The sequence below is a fragment of the Podarcis gaigeae genome, assembly GCF_964106915.1.
Source record: "Podarcis gaigeae genome assembly, chromosome: 9".
In the NCBI taxonomy this organism is placed as follows: Eukaryota; Metazoa; Chordata; class Lepidosauria; order Squamata; family Lacertidae; genus Podarcis; species Podarcis gaigeae.
Genome location: NC_139685.1, coordinates 18,980,502 through 19,003,179, shown reverse-complemented (window position 1 = coordinate 19,003,179; position 22,678 = coordinate 18,980,502). Strand labels below are relative to the sequence as shown.

Sequence of the window (22,678 nt, the reverse complement as noted above, 5' to 3'; positions counted from 1 at the left end):
TTCATAGTTATGAAAGCACATGGAAACTCTTTTCTCAGAGGTGCTCATCACTTTTCCTTATTTTTACTCTTCTTCTGTGACTTCTGTTTCCTATTTGGAATTTTTATCAAGGAGTTCAAAATCTTTCTTAAACCCCATTTCCTTATCACAGTTCTCCTTTACATATCTGATGGTTTTTTAGGGTACAAATAATAAAGTTGTTATTATACCATTGTACCTCGGAAGTCAAACAGAATCCGTTCTGGAAGTCCGTTCGACTTCCAAAACGTTTGGGAACCAAGGCGCAGTTTCCAATTGGTTTCCGATTGCACAGGCATGCCGAAAACAATAGCGGAAGCTTCCAAAAAAAGTTTGAAAACTGGAACACTCACTTCCGGGTTTTCAGTCATTCAGGAGCCAAGGTACTACTGTATTTCATTACCCCTCTGTCCTCCAGTTTTCAGTTTCCTCGCCCTTACTGTTATTCAGCATTATGTACCCAATGCCCATAATCAGTATTCACTGATCCATAGCTGGTTTTTTTCTCCTGAGCTTCTTCACTCCCCTAAATATTTTCTTGTACTTTGCAAACCTCGAAGTTCTCCCAGGCCTGCTAATACATTTCTCTTTTGTGTGCATGATGCTACACTGACTACATATTTGACACTCAGATAGTATAATCAGAATTAAAATCTGTAGGGTAGCAAGGACAGCTAAATGGCACCTCCATGGTCAGAAATTATATATCCCCATACCACCATCTGTCGGGGATCAGAAAGTGACAACCATCGAGTACTTTCCCCGAAAAAAACAGGGTCCTTTCTGTTGGGGATAAGTCAGACTGAAATTCCCAGGTGTCAAAAAAGGTTATTTATGTATGCTGCTACTATGGCCCCTGTTTCGTTAGCCCCCAAATGGAAAACGAGTGAGGTCCCAACCAAAGAAGAATGGCAGCTTAAGTTAATATGCACAACTCGCAGCCTTAACAGATAGAATAAGAGAACAAGAAGAACATACGTTTAGAGAAGACTGGAAAACGTTTATTGAATATGTGGGAAATAACTGTGTACCGTTCGACTTCCAAAACGTTTGGGAACCAAGGCGCAGTTTCCAATTGGTTTCCGATTGCACAGGCATGCCGAAAACAATAGCGGAAGCTTCCAAAAAAAGTTTGAAAACTGGAACACTCACTTCCGGGTTTTCAGTCATTCAGGAGCCAAGGTACTACTGTATTTCATTACCCGTCTGTCCTCCAGTTTTCAGTTTCCTCGCCCTTACTGTTATTCAGCATTATGTACCCAATGCCCATAATCAGTATTCACTGATCCATAGCTGGTTTTTTTCTCCTGAGCTTCTTCACTCCCCTAAATATTTTCTTGTACTTTGCAAACCTCGAAGTTCTCCCAGGCCTGCTAATACATTTCTCTTTTGTGTGCATGATGCTACACTGACTACATATTTGACACTCAGATAGTATAATCAGAATTAAAATCTGTAGGGTAGCAAGGACAGCTAAATGGCACCTCCATGGTCAGAAATTATATATCCCCATACCACCATCTGTCGGGGATCAGAAAGTGACAACCATCGAGTACTTTCCCCGAAAAAAACAGGGTCCTTTCTGTTGGGGATAAGTCAGACTGAAATTCCCAGGTGTCAAAAAAGGTTATTTATGTATGCTGCTACTATGGCCCCTGTTTCGTTAGCCCCCAAATGGAAAACGAGTGAGGTCCCAACCAAAGAAGAATGGCAGCTTAAGTTAATATGCACAACTCGCAGCCTTAACAGATAGAATAAGAGAACAAGAAGAACATACGTTTAGAGAAGACTGGAAAACGTTTATTGAATATGTGGGAAATAACTGTGTATCGCTGGAAATGCTGGCAGCATTAAGATAAATTCAACAGTGTAAATAAGTTTTGATGGATGCAATAATGGCATACGGGATGGTATAGTTTTTGTAAAATATGCAGGGGTTTATGATATGTAAAATGAACCACAGAAAGAGAATAAGGGAAGTCATTGATATCTTAAGGATGTAAAATGAGTATTTTAAATTGTAAAACAGAAAATTTAATAAAAATTATATATATAAAAGAAGTGACAACTGTCGCTGCCATGGCATGCTTGAGAGCGAAGGACAACAAATGTTACGTCCACACCAGATTAGAGTCACCTTTCAAATGGGTTGCATTCGCAGGAAACCATGCAAGTTCAATTAAAACTGCCGATGAACTCCAACCATACCACTTCGTATCCTAGGGTGCGCATGAAGAAGGCTGATTCTGGGAAATTATGATTACCACCAGCTTCTCTTCCCGAATGCAGTCTTTTGGCTGAAGCAGGCTGCATATTTTGTCATGACGCAATTTGGAAGACAAAATGTTGCATGGGCCAAGCTAGAGTCCCTATGCTGTGTAATAGATAGATTTAGACCAGGCATTAAAAATAAGAGCAAAGGAACACTTCAGTCCTGTGGGATTGATTCATTCTCTCTCTCTCTCTCTCTCTCTCTCTCTCTCTCTCTCTCTCTCACCTTAAGGTCACTTTCTATTTTAAATACAGTGATCTTAATGTTGGAGTGAGTCTCGCAGGATTGAAATGTTCTTCTGCTACTTTCTTTGTGATCCATTTTTAACGTTTCTTCTATCTCCATCTATTACATAGAGAGACCCTACGCTGACCTGTTTAACCTTTCCTCTTCAAAATTGGCCCATGCCACAGATACAGTCTGCTTTAGCAAAAAGATCAGTAAAAATTAAAAAAAAACAACCTGAAATCGGCATTCAAAGAAATAATAATAACTGACACTTACCTGGTCCTGAACAAACGCTATTCCTTATTATTTGCAAAGTTTTTTACATTTGGTTCCTGGATCTCATATTAAATTGGAAGCCTGAGGCTGTGTACACACTACAAAGAACTTTCAAAGCACATTCTTCTCTCCCCGCCCCCCCCGAATTCTGGGCACTGTAGCTTTTAAAGGGTGGCTGGGAATGGTAACTATGTAAGTGGAAATTTCAGTGCCCAGGATTCTTTTGAAGGGAAGAAAGTGTTTCATATGTGCTTTAAATTTACAGTCGTACCTTGGTTGTCAAACGCCTTGGTACTCACATGTTTCGGCTCACAAACGATCAAAACTCGGAAGTGAGTGTTCTGGTTTTTGAACTCTTTTTGGAAGCCAAACCTCCGTGCTTCCGTGGCTTCTGATTGGCTGCAGGAACCTCCTGCAGCCTATCAGAAGCCGCACTTTGGTTTCCGAACGGTTTGGAAGTCGAACGGACTTCCGGAATGGATTCTGTTCGACTTCCAAGGTATGACTGTACAGTGGTACCTCTGGATGCGAACAGGATCCGTTCTGGAGCCCCATTTGCATCCAGAAGTGAACGCAACCCCATCTGTGCGTGCGCGGGTCACGATTTGCCGCTTCTGCGCATGCGCGTGACATCATTTTGACTGCGCATGCGCGAGCGGCGAAACCTGGAAGCAGCACGGAACCCGAGAATACTTATCCCGAAGCTACTTCAACCTGAGGTATGACTATATATTTAATAGCAATCAATAAACTTTGGTAATCATGAAAAAAAAACCTGTTCCAGTTGCTGCTTCCGCCTTCAGAAGGTTAAAAGTCCCATTTTCACAATAATGCCTCATTATTTCTATTTCCAGTGTTCAACGTGGATCTTTATATAGCCAAAGCAAGTGTCGTTCATGCACGACAGCTGTAGATGCACTTTTGTGACATTTTGGTTGGATTTTGGAGGGGGTTTTTTTTGCCTTCCTGTGAACCAGCACAGCTACCGTTTGCTTTTTAATGAACCTTTTAAAAGTAATTAATCCCAGCTGGTAGTCCTGGCTCTTGCTTTAATAAATGATTCACTGCTACCACATTAGAATTATTCCAGATGTGATAATAGCTGCAGTAATTATTCAGTCCTGCAGATGGCTCTGCTGTACACCTGCCGGGAGAAAAATGATCTGGAGTTTGGGCAACTGTGTTAACTTGTGTGGAGCATGCAAAAATACCAGGTGTTTTTATCCATTTTCCTTTTTCGTAGCATTGAACCGCAAAAACATTTTCCTACATGGCTTTTTCCTAGCGTGTAGGAGAGCGCTTTGAAGGAATGCTGGATGACTGGGCTATTTTAGGAAACAATAGTAATATTGGCCTTCCCCCTGTCCTTTCTTATACCGCCCCCTTCATTTATTGTCTGTTCCCCTTTTTCATGTATGGGGAAGATGGGGTGCAAGGAGTAATTAAAGCAGAGAAAAGGCAGTCATTTGTGAAATCGCTGCTGCTGGCAAAACAACTACATTGTCTGATACAGCACCATCAAAGTACGTGAGAGATCTGTATTCAAATCCTTGTTCAGTCATGAAAGTGACTGGGCTGTTGCACATTCTCAATCAATAAAATAGATTGGGGGAGGATGGGGGTGAAACACACACACATACAAGGACATTTTAGGGGGAAAAGAGAGGCTTTAAGATAAAAGTCAACTGATATCTCTTATTTATATTTAAAACAATTTATTAACAGTTTACAGTAGATTTTCTTGACAAATACAAAATCAGAGCTAACGAAAGGAGGTTAAATACAGTAGTTTGGAATTCCAGGGAATATCTGGCCAATAGAGAAGAAATATTTTCCGGAATGCCAAGTTGTCAGAGCTGCCCGAGGTCCCAGCTCACAAAGGACCAACGCCAGTTCCTTGTTATATACAAAAGTCTCTATTGAAGTTCAGTTTTGATTTCAAAGCCGTGGCGCGCAGCTCTACGTCTCAACCTCTAGACCGCTGAAGCTCCGTCTGAATCTCCTCCCCCCAGACACCAGTTTAAGACTCTAGCCTTGCTCCACCTCTTCCTTTGCTCTTTCCTCCTCTGGGCCCGTCTGTCCACTGGGGTCTCGCCCTTTCTAGACTCTTCTGACGCTGAGTCCCCTGAGTCTTCCCCCTCCCTCCGGCGGGCTTTAGGACCTGGTTCCCAATCCGGGTTTCCTGCTGTGCCGCTCGCCTGTACATTCGAACTTGGCGCGCGCGCCCAGCCGGCAACCTTCCTCCTGACCATTACACTGCTCCTGTCACTGCTTCCCCCTTCGGAGAGGCTAGCTGGACCTGACTTCCCCTCCGTTCCCTCACTCTGTGATGGAGGTGTGGCCAGCCCTGATTCATCTTCTCTCCCTGCTGGAGGAGAAGCTGGCCCTGATACATGGGACTCTTCCCCCCCACTACGCTCTGGTGGGGGAACTGGTCCTGATCTCCCGCTGCTGCTTTGGGAGTCCCCGCTGGCCCCTTGCTTCTGGTGTGTCCCCCCTGGGACCCCCCTTGCCCTGGTCATCGGCGCCCCCCTCTGGGAATCTTCTGATTCGCTGGAGAAGCTCATGGAATCTCTCGGGCTACTTTCATACTCCCCTACGCTGCCCTCCGATTCTTCCCCTTCGCTCTCCATTTCCTCTCTCCCCTGTGCCTCTGCTCCTGAGCCCCTGACACAAGTGTTTCTCAAATATCATCAGTAAATTAAATTTGGGACCAGGTTTCTATGGCTCTACTCTAACTGTCATAGGAAAACTGGTTCATGTCCTCACGAATCCTCATTGTACTGTTTTGGAGGCTGCTTTCATTGGGACACCCCTCTTGTCCTTGCCTACTCGCTTAATTTGCTGGTCAGCAACCCCCATTTTGATGCAGAAACCATGGAGGGAGGAGGGAGAGAAACCGGGAAAATCAGGCAGCAGGAGAGATCAGAGAAATTGGCTTTATCTTTGTCTCTCGGCTTCTAACCTTACTGCTTACCATTCTTCCCTTAGCCCAGACTGAAGCTGGTGCCACAATAAATTGGTTCATCTTTAAAATGGCCCCCAGACCCTTTCGTTAGTATTGTTGCTACACAGAGACTAACATGCCTAAACTTCTGGCAGTTTTAAAAACTGGGTGGTGGTCAACAGGTTGAGATTGAAGTAATGCTTCCGGGGGATAGGGATATTTCCAGATTCTGAACAGGAAAAATGTGGATCTAAAGGACCAGGTATGTGGCTGCATGCTCTAGTTATCGTCTGCTTGGACTACTGCAATGCGCTCTATGTGGGGCTACCTTTGAAGGTGACTTGGAAGCTACAACTAATCCAGAATGCAGCTGCCAAGTTGGTGACTGGGAGCAGCTGCCAGGACCATATAACACCAGTCCTAAAAGATCTACATTGACTCCCAGTACGTTTCCAAGAACAATTGGTTGGCGCTGACTTTTAGAGCCCTAAATGGCCTCGGCCACACCCATCGTTCAGCCCAGACCCTGAGGTCCAGCGCCGAGGGCCTTCTGGTGGTTCCCTCACTGCGAGAGGTGATGTTGCAGGGAACCAGGCAGAGGGCCTTCTCGGTAGTGGCGCCCTCCCTGTGGAACACCCTCCCGTCAGATGTCAAGGAAATAAACAACCACCTGACCTTTAGAAGACATCTGAAGGCAGCCCTGTTTAGGGAAGCTTTTAATGTTTGATCTTTTATCGTGCTTTTAATATTCTGTTGGGAGCCGACCAGAGTGGCTGGGGAAACCTGGCCAGATGGGTGGGGTATAAATAATAAATTCTTCTTCTTGTTGTTGTTAAAAATAATGTATTTTAGTTGGCCCTAAACAGGACTATTTCAGAGGGGGGAGGCACAGGAAAGCATTCTAAGGATTGCCCAGAGGATAATATCCTGAGATGTACACAATTTATTGTAATTGACACAAGTGCTAAATTCTCGTCCTCCATTGATTCTTGCTTTACTGAAATGTTTGTTTCTGTTTGTCGTGTTATATTTAAATTTCAATAAAAGCAAGTGTCTAAAAATGCTTTTCTGGGCATGTTTCTGCAATTGACAATGGGCTCTGATAGGGGGTAGCCCGGGGGGGTCTGAGGAATGGGTCTTTTGTGGTGGGCCCCAGAACATCTATCCCTTCCACTCACCCCCTTTAAAACTCAATTTAAAACATTTGCTTATAAGGGTGGCTAGGTGAGACTCCAGTCACCTGCCATTTAATCCCCCAGTCATCCATACATATAAATTAGCATATACAACTTCCTGGAGGAGCTGTGTCATGCAGCTCCATCCCAAGACTTTTAAGTACTGTATTTTTTGCTCTATAAGACTCACTTTTTCCCTCCTAAAAAGTAAGGGGAAATGTGTGTGCGTCTTATGGAGCGAATGCAGGCTTTGCAGCTATCCCAGAAGCCAGAACAGCAAGAGGGATTGTTGCTTTCACTGCGGAGCGATCCCTCTTGCTGTTCTGGCTTCTGAGATTCAGAATATTTTTTTTCTTGTTTTCCTCCTCCCAAAACTAGGTGCGTCTTGTGGTCAGGTGCATCTTATAGAGCGAAAAATATGGTGCTTAGCAGCACCTGTGGTCAACAGGCACCGTGATTCTGCAGCTTGCTGCTATCAGTACAGTTGCATGTGTGAATGTTCAAACACACACTGGAGGCAGAGCTTTCAAACTGTCCCAAATGATGCTCTTGGACGGAGTCCTTTGAGGCATTCCCCCGTGAGCGCACTGAGCGATAAGGACACCGGAAATCAAAATGCATGTGCAAACCTGCCCTGTGCTCGCAACCATCTGACATTTCGAGTTTCATGTTAATTTGCACTTAATCGCGCTTCCAACCGCCACATGAAAATACCTCGGTCTCGTGCTGTTTCATTCCACAGGGCGGATCTCGTGAGCTTGCTGGAATGCTCATTTCTGGCACTGCCAAGAATTAACACTTGTCATCCTTAGCCCTAAGGAACCTCAGTGGCTCAATGGCACTTGCTGCCGCACGAAGACACATTCCCAACAGCATGGGAAGCGCCATTAGAAATCGGCAGAAAGGAGGCTGCAATTGGGTGGAACCTCTGTAGCGCATAATTAGCTTGGATTGATACTTTGATACCAACTGGGAATGTGTAGGCAGTGGTTCAAGATAAATGTTTAATCAAGATTTTTTTTAAAGTACTTTTATAAGGGGGGAAATACATGGCACTAGAGCTAAATGTATCCAGCCCTGATTTTTGTGCAGCAATCAGCGAAGCATCTACTATTTCACTGTGGCAGAAGTTTCCCCAAAGCAAGCTCTGCGTGCATTTGGATGTGGGGAATATTGTATTAGTTTTCCTGATTATAATGCTAGCACTTGTGTCCTGTTTTCGAATGTTCCTTTCACACTGCAGTACCTGTTATGTTATGGAACTGTGGCTCTTCGACTGTCACGCTAAATTTCATTCACACCAGTGAACATACTGTGGCACAACAACAAATATTTTTGGACAATGCCACCACTCCCCTCAGCCTTTCCGCATGTGTGCTTTTGTTCCCCCATGATGCCTCTTTGACAACAGCTGGAAACAACTGTATGCCATCATACCAGCCCAAGTTTTTCACTTTACTCTTGCAATTTTCCAGGTTAAGGGGCCTCAAACATATTTTTTTCTGGAATCAAGTAACACAGAAATGGGCACTAAACATGGACCATATTCTGTTGGTTCTCCAGAAGTGGCTTTTACATCAAGCGAAAGCTCAAATATAATGTGTAAATTAACAGTTAGGGAAAGGTCAGGGCAGTGGAATAAACTATCATGTGAAGGCAGCCTTAGACCGTGCAAATATCCATTTATATACCTGATGCTTTTGAGCACCCTGGTTGCGGCTGCTTCCAGCTTTCGTGAGTTAATCATTAGTGACTGAGCAGCAAGTGTGATGACACCATAAACCGGCGCATTCAATTAGGTTTGTCTGTCTGGTGATGTCACTCAGGTCCTCGTAAGCAAGCAAACAAACATTTTCACCTGGAGCACGAGAAGAATGTCAAAAAGGCGAGGAACGTTTGGCACTGCTGAAAAATCTCACAAAGAGCAGCAGTTTGGGGTGAGCTCTGTTTAAAAGTGCCACTTTCCAGGTTTGCTTTGAGACATTTTGCACAGCCTAGCGTGTAAGCCCTGGTAGATCAAGAAAAGGACAAACCTTCAACATACTGGCTTCTCTGAGAGGTCAATATTACTCCCCGGTGACTGGACTAAAGGGAAGCTTGGGGTTTTCCTTAACCAAATATTTCCTCCTTTTTCTCCAGTTGGAAGCAAACTTGACCCAGAGGACAGTATTCTCCCTAGAGTGGGACATATTTGGTAACTATTCTTGGCAGCATTCATAGCAGCCAGACTGGTCATGTTGGCTAACAAGAGAGACTGCTTTGGCTGGCAGTAGCAGGTACCTCATGGTACAGGTGGGCTGGTACGTAAGCATTAGATCGGCTGATTTTAATTGTGATATATCAGCTTAGGTGCAATGCACCGGGCACAACACTGGCTGCTCTTGTTAGCTCACCTGGCCTAGTGATATATCCCGCTCTGCTATTTGTGGGAGTCCTGGGCAAAGGCTTACACCACAGTTGAAGGCCTCGGAAACGCATTTCACACAGCCCCAGAAGCGAGGCTTATTACTGGCGTCTTGGTTGTCAGCTAATAGTCCTCTTCCTCCTCAAAATCTTCTCCTGCCGTAGCAGCCTCCAGGGCTGCGAGAGCCTCTGCTACTTCGGCATCAACCTCCTCCTCCAGTTCTCCATTAATGTCATTATGGCAATCAAATCTAGCTTCTCGCACCGCATCCGCCTTGGTCCTTGGAGACGGGATGCCGTCGGATACATTGTCTTTGAAACACACCTTTAGCTGGCCTGTTCTACAGGCTTTGTCTGTTGAATCCCAGCTTTTAGACTCACCTAATGGCAGGTCCTGCTGGCTGCTTAACGTGGTGTGTTCTGTGCTTTGGCCTGTATGTATGTGGTTATTTGATGGACTCTCATTTCCCGCAGCTCTCTGTTTTCCAGCGTAGCCGCCACTGGGGGGATCAGTGGGTCCTGGCAGGTGCGTGTCATTTCCTGGAGCGCTCTGAGATTCCTCATATAGGGCACTTCTTTTTTCTGAAGATGCCTTTGCGAGAACTTCAGTTTCCAGAATCTCATGGTTATTGCGTGTGCTTGGCTGAGGCAACCCTTGGACTGAAAAACCGGCTCGCTGAGCAGAGCAGGTGTGTGTGCTGATCTCTCTGTTTCGGTTTGCGCTGGGATTGGGATGAAGGTTCGCACCAGAATGGGAATGGATCCCATTCACATTGAAACGGCACTTTTCGGCAAGATTCCCAAGTCCTTCATCACGAAGAGCGCCGCCTCTGTGGTTCAGAACGGCCTCTTTATTGTTGTTTAATTTGTGCCTGTTTGCTGCTGTTTGTAATTCCCTGGTCTGCAGCTCGTTTTTGTGTACTTGGATGTCGTTGTTCTGCTTGCATTTGAATTTGCCTCCGTCTTGCTCGTCGGACTTGAAGTTGTTTATTTCATTGATGTACCCAGATGTTGGCACGTCTTGGGGTTCAAAGATGTAACTAGAAAAAGGTTAAGAGCAACAGTTAGCATTTTCTTTTTGAGACAGATAAAAAAAGGGTCAGTTTCGTGCTTCAAACATGCAGTCTTTGTTGCAAGTTTCAGAAATGCCACCAATTTTTACTGTATTCTTTGCTCTATAAGACTCACTTTTTCCCTCCTAAAAAGTAAGGGGAAATGTGTGTGCGTCTTATGGAGCGAATGCAGGCTGCACAGCTATCCCAGAAGCCAGAACAGCAAGAGGGATTGCTGCTTTCACTGCGCAGCAATCCCCCCTGCTGTTCTGGCTTCTGAGATTCAGAATATTTTTTTTCTTGTTTTCCTCCTCCAAAAACTAGGTGCGTCTTGTGGTCTGGTGCATCTTATAGAGCGAAAAATATGATAGCTTAAAATAATGCTAGGGCATCCTAGACCCTCTAGATGCTGCTGTTCTACATCTCTATTCACCTCTCACCATTGGCCATGGTGGCTGGGGCTTATGGGATCTGGAGTGCAGCTTCAGAGATATCCTTACAGATATATAACTATTATCATTTTCGCCCTACCTCAAATGACACTCAGGACTCAGCTACACAGGTCAATATATAACATTAAGAATGCATTATAAAAATGTGACACTAGATGGCACTGTAGAGAGGAATCCAAAGTCAATGGCATACAGCAGGCATCCCCAAACTCAGCCCTCCAGATATTTTGGGTCTGCAATTCCCATCATCCCTGACCACTGGTCCTGTTAGCTAGGGATGATGGGAGTTGTAGTCCCCAAACAGCTGGAGGGCAGTATTGCCTTGGGAGCTCCCCCCCCCACAATCTTTTCTCCCCATAGCATTTTTTATATCTGTATAGATCCAGCCTCAGTCTGCCTGTACCTTTGTATCATTTTACAGCACCTGCAACCCATCTGGATTCTTCTTTGTTAATTATCTGAAAAGACAGAAAACAGGCAGAGCGGACATGAGAAATCTGGTATTTCATGCAGGATGTGAAATGTTGCAAAAAGAAGCAGCAAGAGCTGGTTCCTTATTTTTGAATGGGATTGGTGGATTATAGATTATAAAATAGTAATATTAATTTATTATTATTCATTAAATCTGTATACTACCCTCTATCCATAGATCTCAGGGCGGCTCACAACATAAAAATACAAGTTAAAAACAAAACAAAATACAGACTAAAACCAAGCCAATATCCCCCTCTCCCTACCTACTCCCACATCACATTTAAAAGGGTAAAGGGACCCCAGACTGTTAAGTCCAGTCATGGACGACTCTGGGGTTATGCCGCTCATCTCGCTTTATTGGCTGAGGGAGCCGGCGTACAGCTTCCGGGTCATGTGGCCAGCATGACTAAGCCGCTTCCGGCGAACCAGAGCAGCGCACGGAAACGCTGTTTACCTTCCCACCAGAGTGGTACCTATTTATCTACTTGCACCTTGAGGTGCTTTCGAACTGCTAGGTTGGCAGGAGCAGGGACCGAGCAACAGTAGCTCACCCTGTCATGGGGATTTGAACCGCTGACCTTCTGATCAGCAAGCCCTAGGCTCTGTGGTTTAGACCACAGCACCACCCACGTACCAGATGTTAATCAACCAAAGGCCTGGTTGAAGAGGAACATTTTTGCCTGGCACCTAAAAGTGGACAATAAACGTGCCAGGCAAACCTCCCTGGGGAGAGCATTCCACAAACAGGGAGCTACTGCTCTTTTTACATAACGTATCTGCCCCACTCCTTGCAATGTCAGTTGAATATGGACATATTTGGGGAATGATTTCCATGCTGGCAGTCGTACTGGACCAGTGAGATGAATTTAAGTCCAGCTGAAATCAATGGGAGAGTCCCAGGTCCATCAACAGCATTCAAGCGAAGTCCCACTGATTTCAACTTGTCCCAATGACAAGGCATGGTGGTTAAATTGGCTAGGTTAGTGTATGGGAAATGAATCTGGAAGAGAAAATGTATTGAGGAGCTAGGATCTGACAGGGCGCCCTTCCTTGCCTCTGTTCCTTCCCCCTCCCTCCCTCTTGTTAAGTTTGTTGATGGTGTGAAAACAGTCTTTAATGTCCTGAGAACAGTTGGGAGGAAGGGGAGTCCCACACACAGCGGCCTTAATCAGTTGGGAGGATAATGCTGTGCACCTTCTTTGATGTTGGATGTTATTTTGAGAAAATGAGGTATATCTATAAAACCAGACGGTTTGGGCAGAATTTATTGGAAGCTCTTGCAAAGACTGATCGGCCACAGGGCCGTGCAAACTGTGGCTACCTGGGGGAGTCACTTCCCCGCTTCTTGAGGACTGTATGTATACAGTGGTACCTCAGGTTACATACACTTCAGGTTACAGACTCCGCTAACCCAGAAATAGTACCTCGGGTTAAGAACTTTGCTTCAGGATGAGAACAGAAATTGTGCTCCGGTGGCGCGGCGGCAGCGGGAGGCCCCCTTAGCTAAAGTGGTGCTTCAGGTTAAGAACAGTTTCAGGTTAAGAACGGACCTCCAGAACGAATTAAGTTCTTAACCCGAGGTACCACTGCACATCACTTGCTGTTTTAGAATAACATCTTTAATCTTCTCACTCCCTTGTGTATTTTGTTTTGCTTCTGAATCTCATTTTAAAAGAACCACCTTGCCTTTGGCAAGACAGCTAGGGCCACAGCTTTTACAAAGGCTTGAAACTGTTGAAAATGTAGTTTGCATGTGTATGTTGCACTTATAGATGGTCAGAAGGCACAGCGCCACCCCATTGCTGAAACTAAGCAGTGTGAGGGTCTGCTCAGTGTTTGGATGGGAGACCCTCTGGAAACTATAATAATTAATAATAATAATTTATTATTTATACCCCGCCCATCTGGCTGGGTTTCCCCAGTCACTCTGGGTGGCTTCCAACAGAATATTAAAATACAACAACCTATTAAACATTAAAGGGACGCAGGTGGCACTGTGGTTAAACCACAGAGCCTAGGACTTGCCGATTAGATGGTCGGCGGTTCGAATCCCCGCAATGGGGTGAGCTCCTGTTGCTCGGTCCCTGCTCCTGCCAACCCAGCAGTTCGAAAGCACCTCAAAGTGCAAGTAGATAAATAGGTACCGCTCCGGCAGGAAGGTAAACGGCGTTTCCGTGCGCTGCTCTGGTTCGCCAGAAGCGGCTTAGTCATGCTGGCCACATGACCTGGAAGCTGTATGCCGGCTCCCTCGGTCAGTAAAGCGAGATGAGCGCCACAACCCCAGAGTCGGTCACGATTGGACCTAATGGTCAGGGGTCCCTTTACCTTTACCAAACATTAAAAGCTTCCCTAAACAGGGCTGCCTTCAGGTGTCTTCTAAAACTACATGGATGCCCCTTTGGGTTCCATGATGGAAGAAAGGTGGAATAGAAATGCAAGAAAATAATAAATAAATATATATATAAAAGAAGGGTGTTGATGAAGGTGGGAAAACACAGTGGGTTTCAAAGATTTCTGAGATAAAAATCTAGGGAAGCAACAATATGTGAGCACAATCAGGAAATCTCTTGACCGGCTGGTCCAGGGGTCAGCAAACGTTTTCAGCGGGGGGCCGGTCCACTGTCCCCCAGACCTTGTAGGGGGCTGGACTATATTTTGGAAGAAAAAAAAAGAACGAATTCCTATGCCCCACAAATAACCCAGAGATGCATTTTAAATAAAAGCACACATTCTACTCATGTAACAACACCAGGCAGGCCCCACAAATAACCCAGAGACGCATCTTAAATAAAAGAGCACATTCTACTCATGTAAAAACACGCTGATTCCCGGAATATTTCAAGGGTCAAGTAGGAGATGAAAAGCAAAGGTGTTTCCTTGTTGTGCAGTGGGAGAAAACTGAAAATGGAGAGTATTTCCTTGGTTAAATATTAACCAGCGCCACCTTGCAAACAAGCCCTGAAGCCGGAGTTCAGATTAAATAGAAGTCCTTCCTGAAAAGCAAGGTGGCAGTAGGGAGATGCACATTCAGACTTCTGTAATTACATGCATGCTAATTACATCACTGCAGCAACCATTAGGAACGTTCGCCCACTCTCATTAAAAAGCTGCTCTTCGCTTTACGTGGCGAAGGCCTGTTTATCTGCACAACACAACCTGCGGTTTTAAGATAGAAATCAGAGAGGGAGCGTGGCAAACGCAGGTATGGGGACTGGTTCAAATTTTAACCCAGGTTGGTACGAAAGAGCAGAATTCAAATCTGAAATACCGGCACAAACCGCTTCTTAGCACTTTGTGGCTTTTTGTCGGAAATGAAATAGCCCTCCAAACTTGGAAAGCTCTTCAAATTTCCCCGAGAACATTTTGAAAACATGTAATTCTGTCAGGTGTTCAGAACTAAGGGTTTATTTTTTTGGATTTTTTAAAGGAGCTGGATTTTTCTTTTTTATATTTTTGTAAGCCTTTTCCTTGAATACTCGGACTTCTGAGTAACCAACACCATGTTTGCATATAAGTTAATCTTTCACAGAGCTGCTGGTTGACCCACTTTTATTCCCACCGTAAAGCTAACAAAGGCCGGATCGTCTTTGCATCAAAGATGTGTCTAGGTGACATGGCCGTCCCTGGACCACCTTTGGCCCACTGCTTTGACCCTTTGGCTGACCAAAAAGCCCCCAGATAAGCTCTGTGTTGTTCACAAACATACATTTTGCCAGTGGGGCTACAGTGTCTAACATGGAACCTGAAAATCTATGGACATATTTACACCACAGACTTAATAGCTATTTCCTCTGCTCAGGGAAGAAGCCATCGCTATTATTTTGCACTTCAGCTATATGCCTTGGAGGCACATTCTTGCCCTCAAAGAATTCTGGGCACTGTCACTGAGAATTTTAACTCAGTGAGAGGTAAACCATGGCACCTGGGTTTTTTTGAGGGAAAGAATGTGAAAGGTAGAGAGTTTTCACAGCCCTGGAGTCTATTTTTTCTCTGCACCTAGGTAGGTTGAGAAGTGGTTTTTGATCCACAGAACTGCTTTCTGGGGAAATCTTCATACATTTTCTCTTTAGTTAGCTAGCTTTGGTCTTTTAAGAGGTGCATCATTTTGACTTTTCCTGTTACTTCTCAAATTTTTCTCCCTGAAATCAGTGGCTGCCCTAAAAAATGCTCAACAACAATTGCTCTAATCTGAGGGTCTTAGAGGCCAGTTCCTTTACTGTTTTCTTGTAAGGGATCTCCTTCAACCAGACATACCGTATTTTTCGCTCTATAGGATGCTTGGCACATTTCTCCTTCTGCTTGGCTGAAGAGGCGCTGTGCAGCTCTCCCTCTCTGCTGAAGCCAGGAGAGTCTTGCTCTCCCGGCTTCAGCAAAAGGAACCCAAAGCCTTCGGAGCGCAGCGTGAGTTCCCGCTGCGCTCCGAAGGCTTCAGGCAGCTATCCCTGAAGCCTAGAGAGCGAGAGGGGTCGGTGCGCACTGACCCCTCTCGCTCTCCAGGCTTCAGTGAAAGCAACGGGAAGCCTCTGGAACATGGAGGGAGCGCTCCCTCTGCGCTTCAGAGGCTTTGTGTTGCTATCGCTGAAGCCAAGGAGCTTGCATTCGCTCCATAGGACGTACACACATTTCCTCTTAATTTTTGGAGGGGAAAAAGTACGTCCTATAGAGCGAAAAATACGGTAGTTCACTTTTAAGACAACCCCTTTATTGAGCATTCATCCCAATTTGTTTGCCCAAAACGTTGCGGGAAGGTTAGACGGCGCCAGCTCTGTTTTGAGCATTCATTCTGATTAGTTTGCATAGAGGTCAGACACCATTACATTGGGCAATTGCTATTCATCACTTTCCTCTGCATTTTCCTGTCACATTGCCCTGATTTTTAGGGAAGTGGGTTTGCTGCACTACAGCACCAGAAACAGCTGTAGCTGCACCACTTCAATTTCCTGGTATGTGATTTAATTCTCTCCCCCGCCTCCAAAATAGCAGGAATTTGGGAAGAGCCAAGACTAGTGCCTTAGAGGAGGGGACAAACATTATTTCAGCAAGGCATCAAACAAGAGGGACAGCTGGAATTGTTCACAAAACACACACTTTGTGCAGGGCCACAGCAGATGTAATTTAATATCCTACTTACCAATAAAGCAGCGAGAGTTGAAGGACCATGATTTTAACTTCTGGCTGAGCAGAGGCATCTGAAATGACAGTGATGTGATTTGATTAGTAGATACCCATCTGCTGTAGGCATACGGTTACCCTCATGCAAGATCCCAAACTACGTGCCAGGGCACAGTAGCAAGTCACAAAAACGAAGTTATTCTATGCCTATTGAAGTCTGCCTGCATATTCTGAGATTTTTAGATTCCCCTATGTTACACCTGGCAGGTTCAGGTCAAATTTTCAGCATTGCCCAGTTCCTGAGCCCTGCTGCGCTAGGCAAGAAGTTGCGTGTGAAGAAGAAGAAGAAGAAGAAGAGATTGGATTTGATATCCCGCTTTATCACTACCCGAAAGAGTCTCAAAGTGGCTAACATTCTCCTTTCACTTCCTCCCCCACAACAAACACTCTGTGAGGTAAGTGGGGCTGAGAGACTTCAGAGAAGTGTGACTAGCCCAAGGTCACCCAGCAGCTGCATGTGGAGGAGCGGAGATGCGAACCCAGTTCCCCAGATTACGAGAATACTGCTCTTAACCACGACACCACTACACCACATTGGCTCTCCCAAATCCCAAGACCCAAGACCCCAAAATCCCCTCCAAAATAAATCACACAGGAAACAGAATATTTGTTTAAGATTTTTGGCATTAATTTGGCCAAAACTTTATTGTTTACAGCATGTGAGTGGTTGCTTCGCCATTGGTTCGGAGTACCTGAACCTGCACTGGCAAAAACAGGACTGACAACTGGAACTTCCAGAGGTCAGTAAGGGAAAACATACTGGAGGAGCACAGAGGCAGATTTCCGCCTCTTAGTTCCCCCCAGATGGTCCCAGAAACTGTGGCATGGCCCTACCCCTGAGAGGGGATCGGACAGAGCAAATCGAACCCCTAGATTCCTTTAACGGAATTCCCTAGCAGCAGCAACAACAAAAATGAGGGGCAGGCACAGCCAATCCATAATCCCCTCCACCAAAGAATGAACCAATGCCTAACCGCCAACCTTACAAAGTTGTGATGATTTGCTACATGGTAGGCAAAAACCAATTCATCATGCGAAATGCAGAATTCATCATGCGAAAGGCTGGGCTGGATGAATCCCAAGCCGGAATTAAGATTGCCGGAAGAAATATCAACAACCTCAGATATGCAGATGACACAACCTTGATGGCAGAAAGTGAGGAGAAATTAAAGAACCTTTTAATGAGGGTGAAAGAGGAGAGCCCAAAAAATGATCTGAAGCTCAACATCAAAAAAACGAAGATCATGGCCACTCGGCCCCCTCCTGGCAAATAGAAGGGGAAGAAATGGAGGCAGTGAGAGATTTTACTTTCTTGGGCTCCATGATCACTGCAGATGGTGAAATTAAAGCCACGAAATTAAAAGACGCCTGCTTCTTGGGAGAAAAGCAATGACAAACCTAGACAGCATCTTAAAAAGCAGAGACATCACCTTGCCAACAAAGGTCCGTGTAGTTAAAGCCATGGTTTCCCCAGTAGTGATGTATGGAAGTGAGAGCTGGACCATAAAGAAGGCTGATCGCCGAAGAATTGATGCTTTTGAATTATGGTGCTGGAGTCCCATGGACTGCAAGAAGATCAAACCTCTCCATTCTTAAGGAAATCGGCCCTGAGTGCTCACTGGAAGGACAGATCCTGAAGGTGAGGCTCCAATACTTTGGCCACCTCATGAGAAGAGAAGACTCCCTGGAGAAGACCCTGATGTTGGGAAAGATGGAGGGCACAAGGAGAAGGGGACGACAGAGGACGAGATGGCTGGACAGTGTTCTTGCAGCTACCAGCATGAGTTTGACCAAACTGCGGGAGGCAGTGGAAGACAGAAGTGCCTGGCGTGCTCTGGTCCAGGGGGTCACGAAGAGTCGGACATGACTAAATGACTAAACAACAACAACAGGCAAACATCAAATGGCACCAGCCAATCATCCAAGTGGCAAAATTCCTACCGGGCCCCTGCTCCAAAAACAGACGACCCCTAGACAGGCACAGCAAGGTCAAAAACACAACCTTAAATTATAGGGAGGGAGGGAGGGCGGGAAATCCACTGCATGATGTGAAAGAGGAAGCACTTTGCCTCGCGCAGCTCCTTAAATAGCCCCTAGTTGCCAATCAAACCCCAACCGACAGAAAATTTTCCCCAGTAACAAAGGAGCGACCAATGAGACAAGGAGGTCATCCAAACGGGCCCGCCCTATCAACAAGAAGGCAGTTTGGTGATCTCACCGCAACACATGCCTCCCCATGATTTGGAGGACATGATTTGTGGCAGGATGCTGAGAGGAAATAAACTGGGCTAATTTGCTGTTGCAAGGAGGATCCCTGCCCCGCATTATTATGAGAGCGGATGTCGAAACTTTGCAAAACATTGTCTTCAATGTAAAAACGAAGCAGTCACACAAGTTTTAATCCAGATACACCACTACTATGCCCCTAGTGACCAGGTTTGGAAAGCACAAGTAGTCTGAATTATGTATTTCCAACCCCACATATTTGTACAGTGGAACTTCTGGATTTATAGAAAAATAGAATAGAAAAATCATACAAGAAGGGGGTAGAACTCCCAAAAATCATGAAGTATTTATAATCCTGGGTCGACAAAAAGGTTTGTAAATTCAGTATTAGAAATTGTACCTTGGAGTCCTCAATCCTTTATTGCTGCGCTTTACTTCACCAGGAATTTTGGGGAGTTCAGAATTTTTTCTGAATACTTCAGAATTTTTGGGAGTTCTACCCCCTTCTTGTGAATTTTGGTCATTTAAGGTTTATGATTTTTCTCTTTCCTTCTGGGGAAACTGTTCAGTGAAACAAAGTTTGTAGCCGGCATCCCGTGAAGGCTTTGTTCTATCTTATTTTCCCCTTAAACTCTTTGATTATTATTATTTAGTTTATTTTCATAAGATAATATTTCTAGTCGATTCCTTCTCGTTTCAGGGATTTTCACAGTATTTCATTTGTTTTGTGCAATTTCTCCGTTCCGTGACTGTCTTTTTTCTACTGGACTTTGGAGAGGAAGCTTTTTCTGCCATGACCAATCTTCTCAGCCATGAGCTCCTACAGGCCCCAGGGTCACCTCAAACGCAGTTTGAAAAAACAACAGTAGTCTACTCAAAAGTCACTGCGATTGCTGGAAGCTCAGGCATGTGGTCTATGTAGACCAAGGGTGGTCATCAACATTGCATCAAAGCTCCAAAAATACATGACCGGACCGTGCAACACAGAGCCAGTTTGGAGGTGAACCATAGCTGTGCCAGCAGCACAGCCTGTTTGACTAGCATTCCTAGGAGCTGACAACACCAATATACTGCTGTCGTATCGTTTCACCTCAGAACTGCAAGTGCTAATGGACTCATGCGCTGCTCTTTTGTTCAGCTAACCTGTTTTTCATCGCTGTTTTGTTCATCGGAGAGCCCCATGTCAGGAACTGCAGAATAAAAATGGGAGCACTTGCAGGCCTTAGGAGCATTTATCAGAGTAAGGGTGGTGTTTTTCTAAATAAATACCTTGGGCTCCTGAACGCCTTGGGAGTCAAATGTTCCAGCTCCAGAATGATCGAAAACCGGAAGTGAGTGTGTTGGTTTTTGTATGTTCTTTTGGAAGCCAAACATCTGATGGGGCTTCCATGGCTTCCGATTGCAGTAAGCTCCTGCAGCCAGTCAGAAACCGCACTTTGGTTTTCGAACATTTCAGAAGTCGAACGGACTTCCGGAACGGATTCTGTTCCGACTTCTGAGGTATGACTGTAAAAGGACCCCGACCATTAGGTCCAGTCGTGACTGACTCTGGGGTTGCGGCGCTCATCTCGCTTTATTGGCTGAGGGAGCCGGCATACAGCTTCCGGGTCATGTGGCCAGCATGACTAAGCCGCTTCTGGAGAACCAGAGCAGCGCACGGAAACACCGTTTACCTTCCCGCTGGAGTGGTACCTATTTATCTACTTGCAATTTGACGTGCTTTCGAACTGCTAGGTTGGCAGGAGCAGGGACTGAGCAACGGAAGCTCACCCTGTCGCGGGGATTCGAATGGCCCTTTTCTGATCGGCAAGCCCTTTTCACAGCGTTTTTAATATGTGTGTTTTTAACCATGGTGTTTGGGGCAATTGTGTGGCTTGGGTAAAAGTGCAAAGATATCCACATTGCAGTATATATGTCCAAAGGGCGGCAGTGAGAACCAGCAACTCCACTCATGCGCTATTATCAACACTGCATTTCCCATTACAATGTGGACAGCCCACTTATAGGTGTCCCCCCCACAGCAAAGCACATAGGGGCAACACATGTAGTGATGCTTCTCCCAAAGAGCCATCCTACACAAGAAGCCTGACAACGGCTTCAAGAACTACTTGGCCTCAAATCATCACAGATCCCAAAATAAAAAATGGTAATTTCTGCACACACCTCATGCTGTTAATACGGTTAACATGGTCAATACGGCCTAGAACGCTTGCGGTGCAATTTTGTGTAGTTCGACTAAGCAGTTCAGTGGGGCTTACTCCCAGGTAACTGGAGTACAGTCTTAAAGCCTTTTCTGCATTTCCTCTCCCCGTTCAAAAGCCTTTGCAATATTCAGGAGGTCCTAGAACAGGCTGTCAGATGACTTGGGTCCATGAGAATGACAGCTTGGTTAAGGGTTCAGGACAACCTGTCTGTACGAATAACTTCTTCCTCTGCAAGCTCAGCTTGACGCCATCTGAAGCCAGTGGCAGGGCAATTGGGCTGCCATGTTGCAACCTGAGTGTTAGCAGCTGATTGTTGACTTTCCCCCCTCCGGGTAGCGAACGCTCCATCTATTGCAGAAATATGCAGCAGAAGGAATCTCTTGAAGGCGCAGGAAAGAACATAGATTTTGTGATCTGCTTGGTTTGCACAGGATTCCCATGCAGGGCAGTTCAACATTCAGCTTGAGGAAGTTTTAGCATTTTCAAGCTGCAACCCCAGCTTTAAACACTTCAGACTCAAACTCCCAGGTGTCAGAAAAGGTTATTCATGTATGCTACTACTGCGGCCCACGTTTTGTTAGCCCAAAAATGGAAAACAAGCAAGGTCCCAACCAAAGAAGAATGGCAACTTAAAGTTGGCCGAATATGCACAACTTGCAGACTTAACATATAGAATAAGAGAACGAGAATAACATACATTTAAAGAAGATTGGACAACGTTTCCAGCTTTCTAATCCTGCTGTAAATAGGCAAATGAGATGGATTCTATTTGGACTCTGCTGTTTGTATTATCAACAGATCACTGTCTTTATTTGCATTTTTGAAGCACCACGGAACTGTAACAGAGAAATACAGATTGTCCTAGAGGTTACTGAACAGAAGCAAATGCAGTGTGATGTTCAGCATGTAGCAGGGTCAGTTTTTAGCTCATGGATAAAGAATTAATATAAAGGTAAAGGTAAATGGACCCTGACCATTAGGTCCAGTCGTGGCCGACTCTGGGGTTGCGGCGCTTGTCTTGCTTTATTGGCCGAGGGAGCAGGCGTACAGCTTCCGGGTCATGTGGCCAGCATGACTAAGCCACTTTTGGCGATCCAGAGCAGCGCACAGAAACAGCGTTTACCTTCCCGCCAGAGCAGTACCTATTTATCTACTTGCACTTTGATGTGCTTTTGAACTGCTAGGTTGGCAGGAGCAGGGACCGAGCAACGGGAGTTCACCCCGTCACGGGGATTCGAACCGCCAACCTTCTGATCAGCAAGTCCTAGTCTCTGTGGTTTAACCCACAGCGCCACCCGCGTCCTTAAAGAATTAATATAAACAAGATCAATTTCTAATCTGATTTTGTTTAGAAATAGAAGGGTGTCAGGAATGGAATTTTTTTTCCAGCAGAAGGAGAGAATTGACCTTCAGGTGCTATTGTTCTCTCCCACTCAGACAAATAATTAGTCTGAGGTTCCACTGGCAGAAAATATATATAATCACGTATTCTATTCCCTGGACTCATAAGCACACAACAAACATCTTCATCAAGTAATGAGAGGATTTTGTACCGCTGACAACTTAGGGTGCTTCTTCCAGCAACTACATAGTTGCTGGAAATGACAGGCATATTCAGATCTAGTCTGAGATATCTTAACAGTTGCAAGTAGTTGCCCTGGGAATTAGGGTTCTGCAACCACTGCTTAACTCCAAGGGTTGCTGAGGCACAGCTCTTGGTCAATATGAGATTAATTGATGCTTCGCCACAATATTAGTCCCCTGGCATGGGCAGCTTAT

General features: G+C 45.2%; 1 protein-coding gene across 1 annotated transcript in view; it reads right to left on the bottom strand.

Moving 5' to 3' along the window:
• Positions 1–7,317: 7,317 nt before the first annotated feature.
• The window catches only part of PGCKA1 (PDCD10 and GCKIII kinases associated 1), a 64,268-nt gene continuing 48,907 nt past the window's right edge, over positions 7,318–22,678 (bottom strand). The window contains exons 2-4 of the mRNA XM_083755063.1: positions 16,429–16,486; positions 11,227–11,281; positions 7,318–10,359 (exon numbers count right to left, since the gene is read on the bottom strand). Of these exons, the coding sequence (XP_083611189.1) occupies positions 9,444–10,359; positions 11,227–11,258 (948 nt within the window). The 5' untranslated portion in view covers positions 11,259–11,281; positions 16,429–16,486 and the 3' untranslated portion in view covers positions 7,318–9,443. The remainder of the gene's footprint in view (positions 10,360–11,226; positions 11,282–16,428; positions 16,487–22,678) is intronic.